At 39.4% G+C, this 13428-nt stretch overlaps 1 protein-coding gene across 3 annotated transcripts in view; it reads right to left on the bottom strand.

Moving 5' to 3' along the window:
* Nucleotides 1–937: 937 nt before the first annotated feature.
* The window catches only part of ERG (v-ets avian erythroblastosis virus E26 oncogene homolog), a 32811-nt gene continuing 20320 nt past the window's right edge, over nucleotides 938–13428 (bottom strand). For 2 of the 3 annotated variants that reach the window (XM_010141223.1, XM_010141239.1), the window contains 5 exons: nucleotides 12666–12737; nucleotides 6971–7039; nucleotides 6583–6639; nucleotides 4694–4741; nucleotides 938–1910 (listed from right to left, as the gene is read on the bottom strand). In XM_010141223.1, the coding sequence (XP_010139525.1) occupies nucleotides 1390–1910; nucleotides 4694–4741; nucleotides 6583–6639; nucleotides 6971–7039; nucleotides 12666–12737 (767 nt within the window). In that variant the 3' untranslated portion in view covers nucleotides 938–1389. The remainder of the gene's footprint in view (nucleotides 1911–4693; nucleotides 4742–6582; nucleotides 6640–6970; nucleotides 7040–12665; nucleotides 12738–13428) is intronic. The other variant, XM_010141231.1, reaches the window with a different exon arrangement.

The raw sequence follows: 13428 nt of genomic DNA, 5'->3' as shown, positions 1-13428 counted from the left end.
TTCTAAGTACTAATATGTTCATAATGTAAACATTAAGCATACAGAGTTAAAATTCAAGGCCACAATATTTTTGATTGTCCCTTTTCTGTGTCTTTGGTTGGCCGAGATCAACTCGTAGTGTATAAATGCATAAGTTATATAATAATTATATAAAAAGGAAAAAATAACATTGACTTGTATACTTCATTCTGACAAACGCACAGCGTTCGCGACTCGATAAAGAAAAACTGGCGCCCGCCTAACAAAAAATACTTAGATGATTTCTGATTTTGGCAGTCAGGGATTGTCTCTTGCTTTTACCAATAGAAAACAAACTCCCTTAATAATGATGAGGTTCTAACTGGTAACTTTTAAATATCAAATGCAATTCCAGTTTTACTTTTTCTTTTTTAAAGAGATGCATATTCTGATTTCAGAAGTCTTCTGCTTTTCCCTTTTTTCCACTTTCTTATTACTATAAAAACAAGTCTGCTCCTCCTGTAATACTGGGAATGGTATTGATACTGAGCAATATGTTTCACAAGTCCAAACAAGTGTTTCTTCATAGTCCCAACACTACTAAGTTTTCAGTCATTTCAGTCTCTACTGGTAAAGAAGTTTCTTTTCTCCCATTCTCACCACCTTCGTCCTCCTCTTTCTCCTTTCTGCTTCCTTGGTCAGGTGCAGGCCTCTGATCTACAGTCATACACTTGCCCTTCAGCACATTCTCATTTCCAATGTTTGGCTCAGGGTTCCTCTAACACTGTCAAGGAATCTTAAAGTTTCGGTTGTCTTCACAGTTTGAGTAGCTGATAACACTCTGATGAATGGAACACATTCAGTCTTAACTAAAGCAATGCTCTTATATTCCAAATCAGTTTCCACACCAAATCAGTCTCTTTTGTTGATATGTTTCTATTTTTAAAAAACAGGAAGGTTTTTTTCCCTTTTTTTTCCCCCTTCCCCCCCTCTTTCGTAATGATTCATGTATTGTATCTTAGATCACTATAGACTTATCCTTATATTGCTGTAGTATAGTCCCAGTTTTGCACTAGCAAGATATCAAACTTTACACATAAGCTTATCAACTTTTTAAGACCACTAGCTTTCGTAGGTTTTCCTTATCATTTCATGCTTTTACCTACAATAGTCTATTGGTTTTTGGCCCACAGAGTCGATGCCCATATACATTATGTTTTAGTATCTTAATACTTCTTGAATATCTCCTACTACAAAGAGTCTTTTTGACATCTATTTCTTACTGTGTTTTTTCCCAGCCAAACCTTCACTTGTCTCTTTAGGCACTTTTAATTCGTATACTCCAGTGGAGTTCATTGCAATTCATCAGGGACTGTATCCCAGTGAGAAGTGTCTTTGCTTGCGTTTTCTGGTGTTTCTTTTTTTCCACACTTAGTAGTAGGTGCCAAGATGAGAAGGCATATGAGCAGCTGGCAGCCTGGTGTTGGGGTAGATACCTCCAGTTGGCGAATTCCAGTACGGATTAGGAGCAGCAAAAAAGCTGGACGATGTTACAGGCAAAGCAGGGGGGTGGGGAGCTACAAAGTTCATCTTCTGAGGGTGCGCATGATAGGAGCTCATGTAGGGGAGGTCTGATGGGTATTTGTACATGGACGACTCTGGAGGGTGAGGCTGGAGAGCCTGAGCGATTCCGTGGAAATCAAATTTGTAGGCGTAGCGCTTGCCGTGAACCTTAGTCATAATGTTTTTATCATAGTAGTAGCGAAGCGCACGGCTGAGTTTGTCATAGTTCATGTTAGGCTTGCTTTTCCGCTCTCCCCAGCGCCGAGCCACTTCGTCAGGGTCGGTCATCTTGAACTCCCCATTGGTGCCCTCCCATGTGATGCAGTTAGAGTTGGAGCTGTCTGAGAGGAGCTCCAGCAGGAACTGCCATAGCTGTATCTGCCCACTCCCTGCAGGGGGAAACAAAATAGAAATGTCAGGACTAGTGACTAATAACGTGAAGACATCAATTCTTCCAGGCTCTCACATAGGACCCTATTAGGAAATGTTGCAATGTCGGTTCCCACTTCTTGCTCTTAACTAGTCCTCTCTCTCCCAGCCTTGTTTCATGAAATTCTAAAGAGCAGAGATAATGGTAATGTGTCATGTTTTCCCTCATCTGAGTGGCAGAATGCCATTACATGGAGATTTAATAGTTACCTAATGTCATTCAGAGTAGACAATTGATGGGGAAATAATACAGCGCTCATTTAGGAAACTAATCTCTAAAGTTCAGGACAAACAGCTTTTACTTGCGTAACATTTTGCTTGTTCTCACAGCATTATGTTGCAACTAAATGTTCTCTGCTATGGAATTAGCCTACACAAAATGGAGAAGTTCAGAGAAAACTGGGCGCATGCCAAACCATATCATCCATTTGCAGCATTTGGGGGAATGCAGAACGGAAACTTATTAGCTTGCTGTTGCACTGCATACACTCATAGGGCAAAACATTTGCAAGAACAGCGAAAAGGCCCATAAAGTACATTCTTGTCATTGTTCTGTGTCAAATGAGTTTAAATGATTATTGAAGTCAAGACTTAAAATGTTATTGTTGTTTTTTTCTCACTCCTCTGCCAATTTAATCTTAAAAAGAAAATAATTAGTGTGCTGTCAGCTTTGCTCAAGTGTGTTGCCCAGAGTTATAGGAACAAAATGTCACCATTTTAGGCAATTGAAAGTAGATTTCAAAGGTCCTTGCCACTGATACTGGTGTTAAAAGCCTAGTGTTTCTTAATAAAGCAGCACTGAAATGATGCAAAATACAGCTGAAGCAGCTTGCAAGGCAATCTGTTTCACAAGCACAATGTCAGCAGAATTTGCCAACCAGCTTGTATGTGCTAACCTCTAAGCACATCTCTGACCAGGAATCAGTTGGGTTTCCTTTTTTTTTTTTCTTTCCCAAACCAGATATGTGGGTATAATATACAAGCTTTTCTTTAGACAGTTTATAGTAGCAAATTATAATATCAAGCTAGAGTAGCATCTGAAATCCATTAGCAGTTTATATTTCAGTGCCACTGAAACCCATATTCATTTAAATTATAATTATCCAAACGGTCCTTAATGAATTTCTTCTGTTCCATTAACATGCATTAAGTAAACAAACAAACAAAAGAATCCATGGTATGAGCAAAGCATGCAAGTTTTAATACACAAAACATAACAAGAGGATTAGTCTTTGAAAATCAATAAACAGTTCAGCGCTGGACAAAACACAAAGTTTCGAATAAGCAATCCAACATATGTTCTAACATAAACACTTGCCTTCCAAATGTCATATATAGCCCTAGGAAAATAAATGGTTGTTGTCAATTTCTCTTTAATGAGAGAGTAATTCCACCAATTTATAAACACATAAAACATGTTAAAGCACAGGAATGATGGAATGTAGGAATTCCATATCCAAATGTTAAAAAAGTATCCCAATCCAGGTCATCTTAGTGTTTTCCACAGCCACGAAGTTTACCAAATGGAAGCTTGACAAAACTGTAGAAGTGGGGGTTTATGAACAGTTTAAAGGGAGGTAGTCCCCCACTCCCAGTTACGATCGGTGTCACTGCCTTGGGCCATTTGAAAAATCCTACTCTTAATACTTAATTGCTTTCCTATGCCATGCAAAACCATTTAGAACATAAACCTATGTGAAACTGTGCTTGATGTCGCTTGGGATAAAGTGAAAGGAGACTGATCATTATTCTGGCAATTTCATGCCTTGAAAAGCCACAGAATGGTTGTAAGAAGAAACACTGATCCTGGGAGCTGAGGAGAACTGCGATGTGGGACAGGCAACACTGTGTCCTGTGGCTGTTAGAGCAAGGGAAATAGGAAGTGGCATGTACAATGCCAATCCCTTGTGGCAGATTATGACATTGATTATGGTGGTGTATGGCCACAGTGTGTCCTGCAGATTCAGATCAGCAACAGTGAAATCTGCACACTTCACAACCAGTGCTATTAACTCATGAAGTAAGTTCCTTTTCTTCAACTAAAATATGCTACAAGCCCCTGTCCACAATGTGCCCTGTTGCCTCTTTCTTAAAGTGGGACAACATTTTTGAAGAGTTTAACTCAATTATTCTTTGCAAATAGATTATGCTTTCCTGTTTTTTTCCTATATCTATTTTGCTGGTTTGGGTTATTCATCCCTAAATTTTGTATTTGTCAAGGTCAGTATGGCATTGTACAGTGAACTACAGTATCTGGGGCACATACGACACAGATCGGTGAGAAAGTCATGCCCTTCTGGAGGGGTACCTGGAGGCCAGATGGGATATCTTACAGCAGTTCAGGCAACTGAAGTGAGCTCCTATGGACATGAGGAGTTCAAATACTTCTAATGAGGTATTTGATTGAATGTAGCCATCTGCTCTAGGATGATTAGGATAGCTCTCTGTGGAGAGCTCTATTAACTACATTTCCAATGAATCATGGGAAATCAGACACCCAGCTCATATGCAGACACTGCATTAAGAATCAAGACTTTATGAGTCTTATTCTGTGACCTCAGTCCCACACTTGCATAATTTAGAAACCTAATCCTGCAGCACATTGGATACCATCAGCTCCTGCTGAGTCATACTGAGGAGGGGGAAAATCAGTCACAACACCATCCAGGTCTGGCCTTAAAGCTGAAACAGGGACACTAGCAGTGAAGAGAAATCCTCTTAAATCAGCAAAATCCCTTCTCACCTGGGTTTGCAAGTCGGCTGCTGGTCGGTCCAAGAATCTGATATGGATCTACAAAATTGTGAAAGAAAGATTTAAAATCATTTAACAGTGTTGTCGAACAGTTTAGGTGTTATTTTTCAACCTTATAAGGGGTAGCGTATAAGGCCTGATGAGACAGCAAGTCCAGCACTGGGGAAAGTGGTTCTTTTCTCTGCATTTCAATATTTGCATGTTTTCCCTTAAAATTAGATGTGCAAGTGAACAAGTGCATGGATACACATTTGCCTTTTCTACTGTATTAGTGTGCACAAGCACATATTCAGAAACACCGTACATTCAGCCCAGAAGTATCCTGATTCCTTCTTAAATAAAGCACACATACTTGCAGGCACCGGTTGGTACTATTGACCCCAGTAGCATGACACATACAGGTAATGGGGTGAGAGTCCCCTCCACAAAGGACAATGGCCTCTCTTCTTGTGAGAGCTCATTTGCTTGTCGCACACCACTGCTAACACTTTCTCTGACAAAAGAGCTTCCAGAATAGGTCTGAGGGTACATGGCTGAACCCAGGCAATGCGGTTGGGTCGATTCTTCCCTGTCACTGGAGGCCAGTAAGGGGTCCCCTGTATTAACCTTGCAACTGGGGTTTTCAGAAGAACCTGTGTAAGCCACGCAATGACCATAGCACCTCAATGTTTTCCACAAGGGAATCCCTCTGGAAATGAAAACTTATTTTGGCCTGAATTGAAGTGCAACAGGAAAAAGGGAAGGCTGTAATGGAAGTACAAAAGCCAAAGTAATAGGCTGCAAGCACAGCCCCTCGCCCCTCGCTGAACAACCCTGTCACTGGACTGCCTCATTGCCAGACACCTACTCTCAAACAGCCTCCAGATTTGCAGCCAAGAAGATAATCAGGTTACACTCCTTATACATTTAAACAATCTGTGCAGCTCACACACAGCCATTAAATGGTCCTAAGAACTTACATAAATCACCAGTGTATTTCTTGAAAGATTCTCATGGTTGGAAGGCCAGATTAGATACAACGCTATTTGGGCAAAAGGCAGTGTAATATTTTCCAGGCGGCATGCATATTAGTTAATGAGATGTAGTCAGGAACACAGTCTTATCGAGCTATAGCAAAATGCAGAATAATGATTTGAAATCCATGTGATAAAACCGGGCTCAGAGTCTTCTGAGCTAACTATATCTTCCACACCTCTTATTTCCTACTTCTACCCTTTTACTGCTAACAAAACCCATAACTGACTCAGAATCGCTGTAGTGCTTTCTGTCTACCTGTCCAAAACACAGTCAAAATCACAAAAAGGGATTACGTCCTACTCCATGGATTAGCTTCCTTGAAACCACAAAATGCACTCGTTTTGCAAAAACGCTAGTCTACAAACTCGTGAACTTCTACTTTCTCCTCAGTTTCCCAACGGACTGAGAATCCTTCTAATTTTCCTGTTTAATTCCAGAAGCCAAATTCAAATATGTTTCTGTATGCTGTAACCCATTTTCATTTCTTTGCTCATGCACATCTTCCAACTCCCAGCATTTCAACTGCTGTGGAGTATAGGGTCTTTTGACATCCCTGCTTTCTGCCCTTTGTACCTAAACTGTACATAGGTACCTTGTTTAACAGCTTTTTCACTCTGCAGGTCATCACCACTCTTAAACACTACTGAAAGCAATTTTCAATAGCCATGGGAGCCTTCATCAGAGATCCAGCTGAGGATCCAACTCATATGTGTCTGTGGACTTAGTGGTCTCCGACTGGAGATTTCATTAGTGGGCTGAATCAGATGTTGCAATTTGCTTCTGATTGATAGGTGACAGCTGTCCTCATCATGTTCAACAAATCCCGTCACACCCAGGCATAATTCATACAAAATGACACCCACCTAACTGAGGACGCTGGTCTTCTGTTTTGGGAACTGTTGAGGATGATGGCTGAGTAGCTGAAAATGGAAAAACCCGTGTAGTTATTTTTCCAGCTTGGAAGTTGGTCACCAAACCTGTGATAGACAGATCACAGGCCTGGGACTCCTGCTGTTCACCGCTCAGTGAAGGTCACAATAGGATTTAGCTTTAAAAGACTATATGGTCATGGGCTTGATGAAGCCTGAGTTCAAGGAAGGATGCAGTTGTCCCAGTGACTCCACCCAGTATTGCCCATGCCCAGGTAAATTTCTCCAGAGCTGAATGCTGAGGTAGCTCCTATCAGCTCTCTTCAGAGTCTATCTGGGTTGCACCAGATGTGCTTTAGGCCCACAGGCTAGATGCTTTTACCTTTTGACTGAGGACTGGGGTGGGTGTGACTCGTCCATGCTGATCTCCTGGCTTGCTCATAAGGCAAATCTGTGAAGGAAAAATACATACATTCATGCGGATACAGCAAAAAGTTTTTATGTCCATAATGGCACTTTCTAGGAGACTCATGGATTGGAAAAATTACTGAAATGATACTCCTGTTTAAACCTTTATTGTCTCTAAAACTAAGAGTACCACATTGCCCTCTACATTGCTCTTTAAAGGTGCCCATTCTTCTTAGATGTCTGAACTGCACTGAAATAGCTGGTACAAATACTCAATAACGTCCATGATTATCAAAGGCTCGGAGTACTCCTTTTGGTCACCTTCCTCAGCCCAGGACACCAAGGAATAACATATATTGCACATCATGGACAATTTATGCTACATCTTGCAGGAGAAGTCCTACAAGAGGACAAAGCTCAGATTAAGCATAAACTCTGCACCATTCCCTCCCAATCTCAGCATGTAATAGCATTTTATTTTAAGAAGATAGACTTTAGTGGATTTAATGTGCCGTTCTTTGCTAGTCTGTTGCTGTCAACCTTTGAAATTAAGGTAATCTTATAGGCAGAGTTTGAGTGTTCCCTTTTATGCCACCTGGTCATAGGCAGAGATATGTGAGACAACAAAGTCTTGTGCCTTTTTTCTGATGGAGATTCCTCTAAACCACTGTTGCATGTTTGCGTCTGCACTAGCTCTTGTTGCCATCATGTACTTTATTGTGCTCTCCCCATGATATTATTCCTCGTGTCTGTAAGCACTCTGTTCCTCAGATGCACTCTCTGATTTCACTCCCATCATTCAGAATCCAACCTTTTGGGACAACTGATTGCTGCACTTTGCCAATCTCACTTGTTCCTCTTTTACTAGTCATTCCAAATTACTAATAATTCCTTTTCCTTCACTTTCTTGTCCATGCCCCAGTATCCTCACAGATCTTTAGAAATGTAACAGTGAAAACAATGTGAAAACAGTGAAAACATGTTTAAACGTTAAACATATATTTGCATATATATTCTGTTTCTTCCAAAAAGAGGATGGCTTTTTTCCTGCTCCATCTATTTAAATATTCCTTTCTCCTTCTTGGGATGAGCTCCTTAACTTTACGTATCTGAATTTTTGATTGCCTTTTCTTTCATTACTCATTACTTCTATTTCATTCAAATGCTTTAGGATATAAAAGTGAAGAAACTAAAACATAAAAGCTTTCTTCATAAAATATATGTAGTAAATTCAAATGTTTCATTTACCCTTTGAAATCTTTTGCAGTTTCCTGTTTTTCTATGGCTGGCTTTAACACATCAGGTAAAATTGCTGCCAAAATCAGAGACTTATGTAACATGCCCAGGATCGCAGGAAGGTACTAGTACCCACCTGGTCAAACTAAGTTGGTGTAGATGATTTGATTCTTAACAGTGCTTGTGCTTTACTTTAGAAATTATTGGAATTGAAACAAGTTAGGAAGTAAAGAAACAGTCACAGTCTGGTTCTGTGCAAAACAGATGTATCTCTGCCCATTTCCAAGCAATATGAGCAGAGATATTGAATGGAAATAAAGTGTAATGCAAAATTCACAGTCAAATTGCCTTTAATTTGTTTAGTCTGTTTGGCTTGAGGAGCAGACTGGCACCACCAGCACTGTCATCTCCTGGAATCTTACACTTCAAAAACTTTGCTTTTGCTGAGATATGCAATTTATTTTTTGCATTGCATTTGAATAACTTGTGATCTTTCATCCCTGATTTCTTGAGAACTATGCCATAGCCCTATCCTTGAGCAACTCGGAGAAAATAATGTGAATTGTACAAGTGTTCATCTCTGAGCAGAACACTGGTGTGCAGGTGAGTAGTTGTAATATGCAGGTGTCCTTACCAGGTTGAGATCAACACTGCTCTAGTTAGAGAAAACTCATGGCCTGAGGACTTTATCCTCTAGCAAAAAGTTTCAAGACTCTGGTCACATTTCATGGGGTTCTGGGTTCTGTCTGTATAGAGGGGGACAGGGCTCAGCCATGTGTGTCTTGCATGTATTTTGTCCTGTTCTGCCTTGCCTGGCCAGTTTTCTACCTCCATGGCAGCCTTGCCAGAGAGATTCAGAGGACATAAGGAACCTATTTTTCAACCCCAGTTCTTCCATTCCCTCACCAGAAAGACTACAGACAAATAGGGCAGAAAGATCACATAGAAGGTATGTGCTTGTCATTAGGCTATACAACTCCTCCCACAATCTCTCCTTCTCCCCTCCTCTCCCCTCCTTTCCTCTGATACAAATTTAGTACTGTGAGAAAACCGTTTTGCCTTTTAGCTCAACACATCGTAAGATGGCTTTCTGACTACGCCCTCTCCATTAAAAGAAAAATCCAGTTATCAGCTTTTCTCGAAATAGCGCAAATTTCCAACTTCATTCTGAGTTCAGTATTGTGCCTTGATAAACATGTTGCTAGCCTAGATAAGCAGATCTGTGTTCTTATTCATGTGATGTTAGTACAACATGTCCTTATCTTGGACAGATCTTTGATGGGAATGCTCCTGTTTGATGAGACGGGGACAAACCAGTATTAGGTTTTCCTGAGCTTCTGGTAGCTTCATTGTATTACTTTCTGCTTGCTGAAACCTCATGTTCTGTTGTAAAGGTGACTGAAGAAATACACCTTTGTCACTGGAGTTCATGACAAGCCCTGCTCATTTCCTATTTTCTATTGTAGTGCCTTAACAATGGCAACGCTTAATTACTTTATCCAGAATTGCACCCCAGGATTTGGCTAACTCCCATTTAACTTTATTTATTTCCCTCTCCCTCATTTGTGACCTTTTCATGTCATCAAGTGATTGTCCCCAGGGTCTGCTATTGCTCTCACATGAAGGGCATTTTGATATGGAAAAGCTTCTTTGCAGTCTAGCTGAAATGTGACATTTAAAAGGAAAGCCATAGAATAAGCCAACAAAATGTTTCTTGAAAGAAAACTGATTTCTCAAAAAAAAAAAAACAACCAAAACTTTTTATTTCCTGAACGAAAATTCTGACTTCAAAAATGTTTGTCAACTTTCAATTGTAAAAGAAAAAATAAAACTTTCAAAATCACATTATATTTTGTTGTATAAAATGTTTAGTTAGGATACACTGGTTTACACCGAAGAATAGAGACACCCGATATCCAAACTACAAGTCCCACAAGTAATTGTGTAAACACAGGAAGATGTTGACATAAAGCATTTTGTTTTGTAAGTGTCACTGTAAATGTGATTTAGACAAAATGCTGAAAAGAACGAGTTCACCTTGTCTGGCATGTTGGTTTTTTAGAACCTTTTATTTCATAGAAAACAAGTATTTTATTTTTCTACCACAGATATTGAAATAAAAGAATTTCCACAGGATTAAAATATAGATATATCCAGTTTTTGTTCAATTCCCATTGAAAAATACCCATAAAATAGTATTCTTTCACAGCAGACTTATTCTAGCCTTTGCCTGAAATCCTCTCAATTGGCATGGTTATGTCCTGCAGGACACCCAGGTCCCGTTGGTCTTATGTTATGTGTTCTTTTTTGTGAGCACCCAGTTTTACACTGCGCGATTAGTAATTGTTTCTATAGCTATGCTTTGTGTTTTCACCCATGTTCATGTCCACATACCTCTGTGCCATTCAAAGCTCCTGGGTGCTCCTAGAACCTGTGACCAAGAGGGCCACAATCTGCTTTAATGTTTCCTGAAAACGTCCAACTCTTTTTTTAACAGCCTTTCTTCTAATGCTGAGACTAAGCAGGTACTCTGAGGTCACTCTGTATTTTGATAATTATATCATGTTTCCTCATCCCTAGACCCTGAGTTGAATGATTTCAAACTTTTATATCTTTCAACACATTCAAAAGATTTTCCACATTCCCCTGGCTTGCTCTAAGCACCTTCTAATTCTGCAAATAGTCTTTTTGACACGGGGTGACTGACACAGCTTTCTGTACAAGGCCACACTGCTGATGTATTTAACGGCACAGTCAGATTCCCCATATGATCCCCCGCTGTGTTTCTTCATTTGGTTAGGTTTTTTCCACTTTGGCCAGCAACTAGAGCAGTGGCTTTCATTGTGCCATAAATAAAGATGTCTACGTTAAGTTCTTCTTTCATGAGTGGAGGGTTAATCTGAAAGTCAGATATGCAAATAACTTGTGTCTTTTTTTGCATTTATCAACTTGCTTTTTCAGCTGTTAACGTATTGCCAGTTTGTTTCTCTCTAATAAGGCTTCTGGGAGGCTGAAATCCTTTAGAGGAACCTCTGGTTGTAAGTAATGACAAAATCACATGTCATCTCTAAGTTTTATATAAAATTTTATTGTGTCCTTTTCCCACTTATTAATAACCAAAGATCATAGCAGAGAATGCTAAAGCACTTGATACTTAAGAAGTCCATTATTTAGTCTTGGTAACTGGTTAATTAGCCAGTTCTCGATCTCTTTTTTAAGATATGCTGATTTAACTTCTATTTTAATTAGTTGTGGGGCACTTTGGTAAATGCCTTATAAAAGCCAAATGCCAAATGTATGCATTAGATCAGGGCTTTCCTTTTTATTCACTATTATAGACCTATAAATCTAGCAGAAGAGTTTGTTTTCCCAGACACTGAGCAGGGTGGATTTGATCACGTAATGGCCTGGTAGCTGTTTCCCTACCTATCTTTTTTAATCATCAACTAATAAATCTACGGACATGCATATATACATGTACATAAGCATACATAAAACAGTTACATGTATGTACTGTCCTGGATTATACCCCAGAGCATTGACAAAAGATAGATAAAATATTTGCTATCCAAAACCTCCTCTGTTTTTAAAGAGAGAATCTATCTTTCCACAAGAGCCCGTTCAATGCAAGTGTATGCCCCTTCAGAACACTTGGATGTGCGCCTCTGGCTCAGTAAGGAATTTCCTTTAAATTCAGCATTTTGCTGCAACTCCTCTTGATGTCTCACAGTACTCTGCACTTATTACTGGAAAAGCGAATGTCCAGATTAGGCATTTTTTCAGTATATTTACGTGGTGGAGAGTAATATAAAGGAAATGTTTAGCTCATAGCAATGTCCTCATCTTCTTTACATTTTTCCATTTAGCCTTTTGTAAACCAGCACACCCTCAATACTTTCATGACCTTCAAACTGTTCAGCAATAAGAAATTTCTTAAGTTTAGATTTTACTTATTTAGCCTCTTAAACTCACAATCAGATGTTGTAGGGTTTGTTCACCTCAAACATAAATGAAAAGTAGATAGCAGGAGAAACATGCATTTTTAGGGTACTATTCCCCAAAATACTTCAAATGGCATTATAAAAGAGGGTATTTTTGCCTCATTTTACAGACAGACCTGAAGTACAGGGAAAAGTGCTGGGACAAGGCAACAGAACCAGTGAACAGAGCTCAGGTCTTCCGACTCTCTGGTGCTTTAAACAGTACATAGCATTGCTTCAAACACAGAGATATGCGGAAGAAAGAAACTTATCAAACTCCTCTATTGAATAATCTCACCCTACCTATATAAAATATATGTATATAATATGTGCGCGAATTCAAAATATAGCATAATATTTATGAAAAAAGAGTTGAAAGAGAAAAAGAATGAGATACCTCAAGAGATGAAATTTGTAAGATCACAGCATACAAAAGGTGGTCATTGTTCATACCTGGCCTGGTTGTAATTCTTTGTGTTGCTTCTGGATAAACTGATGTATTTGGAAAAATAAAAGTGGCACCCCCTAAAGAGAAAGAAGAAGACATAACATCTAAAGAATCATTTTCACAGTCCCTAAGTCCACTGATATTTTCCCTCTTGTAGTGCATCTGAATGAAGACTACGAATACCTAATTTGTATTTCAGGACTGTTATACGTAAAAGTTAATTCTGACTGACGGCCTTTACACCTGTGTAAATCCATCCAGATTAGTAGATAAAAGCCTGTGCAAAATCCATGTTAAGGGAGGAGACAGTCGATTTCAGAAAACCCCTTCCACCTTCACCACAATCACCTCCACCCAGGCAGGTGTTTTCATATCTTCTGCAATAAAACCTCTTTGCCTTCTCTTCATTAATTCATGCACCTCCCAAATAGGTTCGTATTTTCAACAGATATATACACACTATATATACACGCTTTATATACAGACTGTAGGCCTGGGCCAAAGCCTGCTGGTGTCTGTGGGAATCTTCTCACAGACTTCGGTCAGCTTCGGGACAGACCCTCAGAAATCTTGTTCTCTTCACAGAGTGAAAAAATTAAAAAATATTGAGTGTGATATGAAAAATGATATCTCACTTATCTCAGGCATTGAAATTGCTCTAACTACATCAACAGACTTCTAATGACCATCTCTAGATACATGAAAAGGGTCATAAGGATTTGCGCAATTGCTGCTGATTTCTAGAAGAACTTGTTTCTAGCTCTTCCG

Source organism: Buceros rhinoceros, unplaced genomic scaffold, assembly GCF_000710305.1.
Source record: "Buceros rhinoceros silvestris isolate BGI_N320 unplaced genomic scaffold, ASM71030v1 scaffold1940, whole genome shotgun sequence".
NCBI lineage: Eukaryota > Metazoa > Chordata > Aves > Bucerotiformes > Bucerotidae > Buceros > Buceros rhinoceros.
This window is presented reverse-complemented; position numbering and strand designations above follow the sequence as displayed.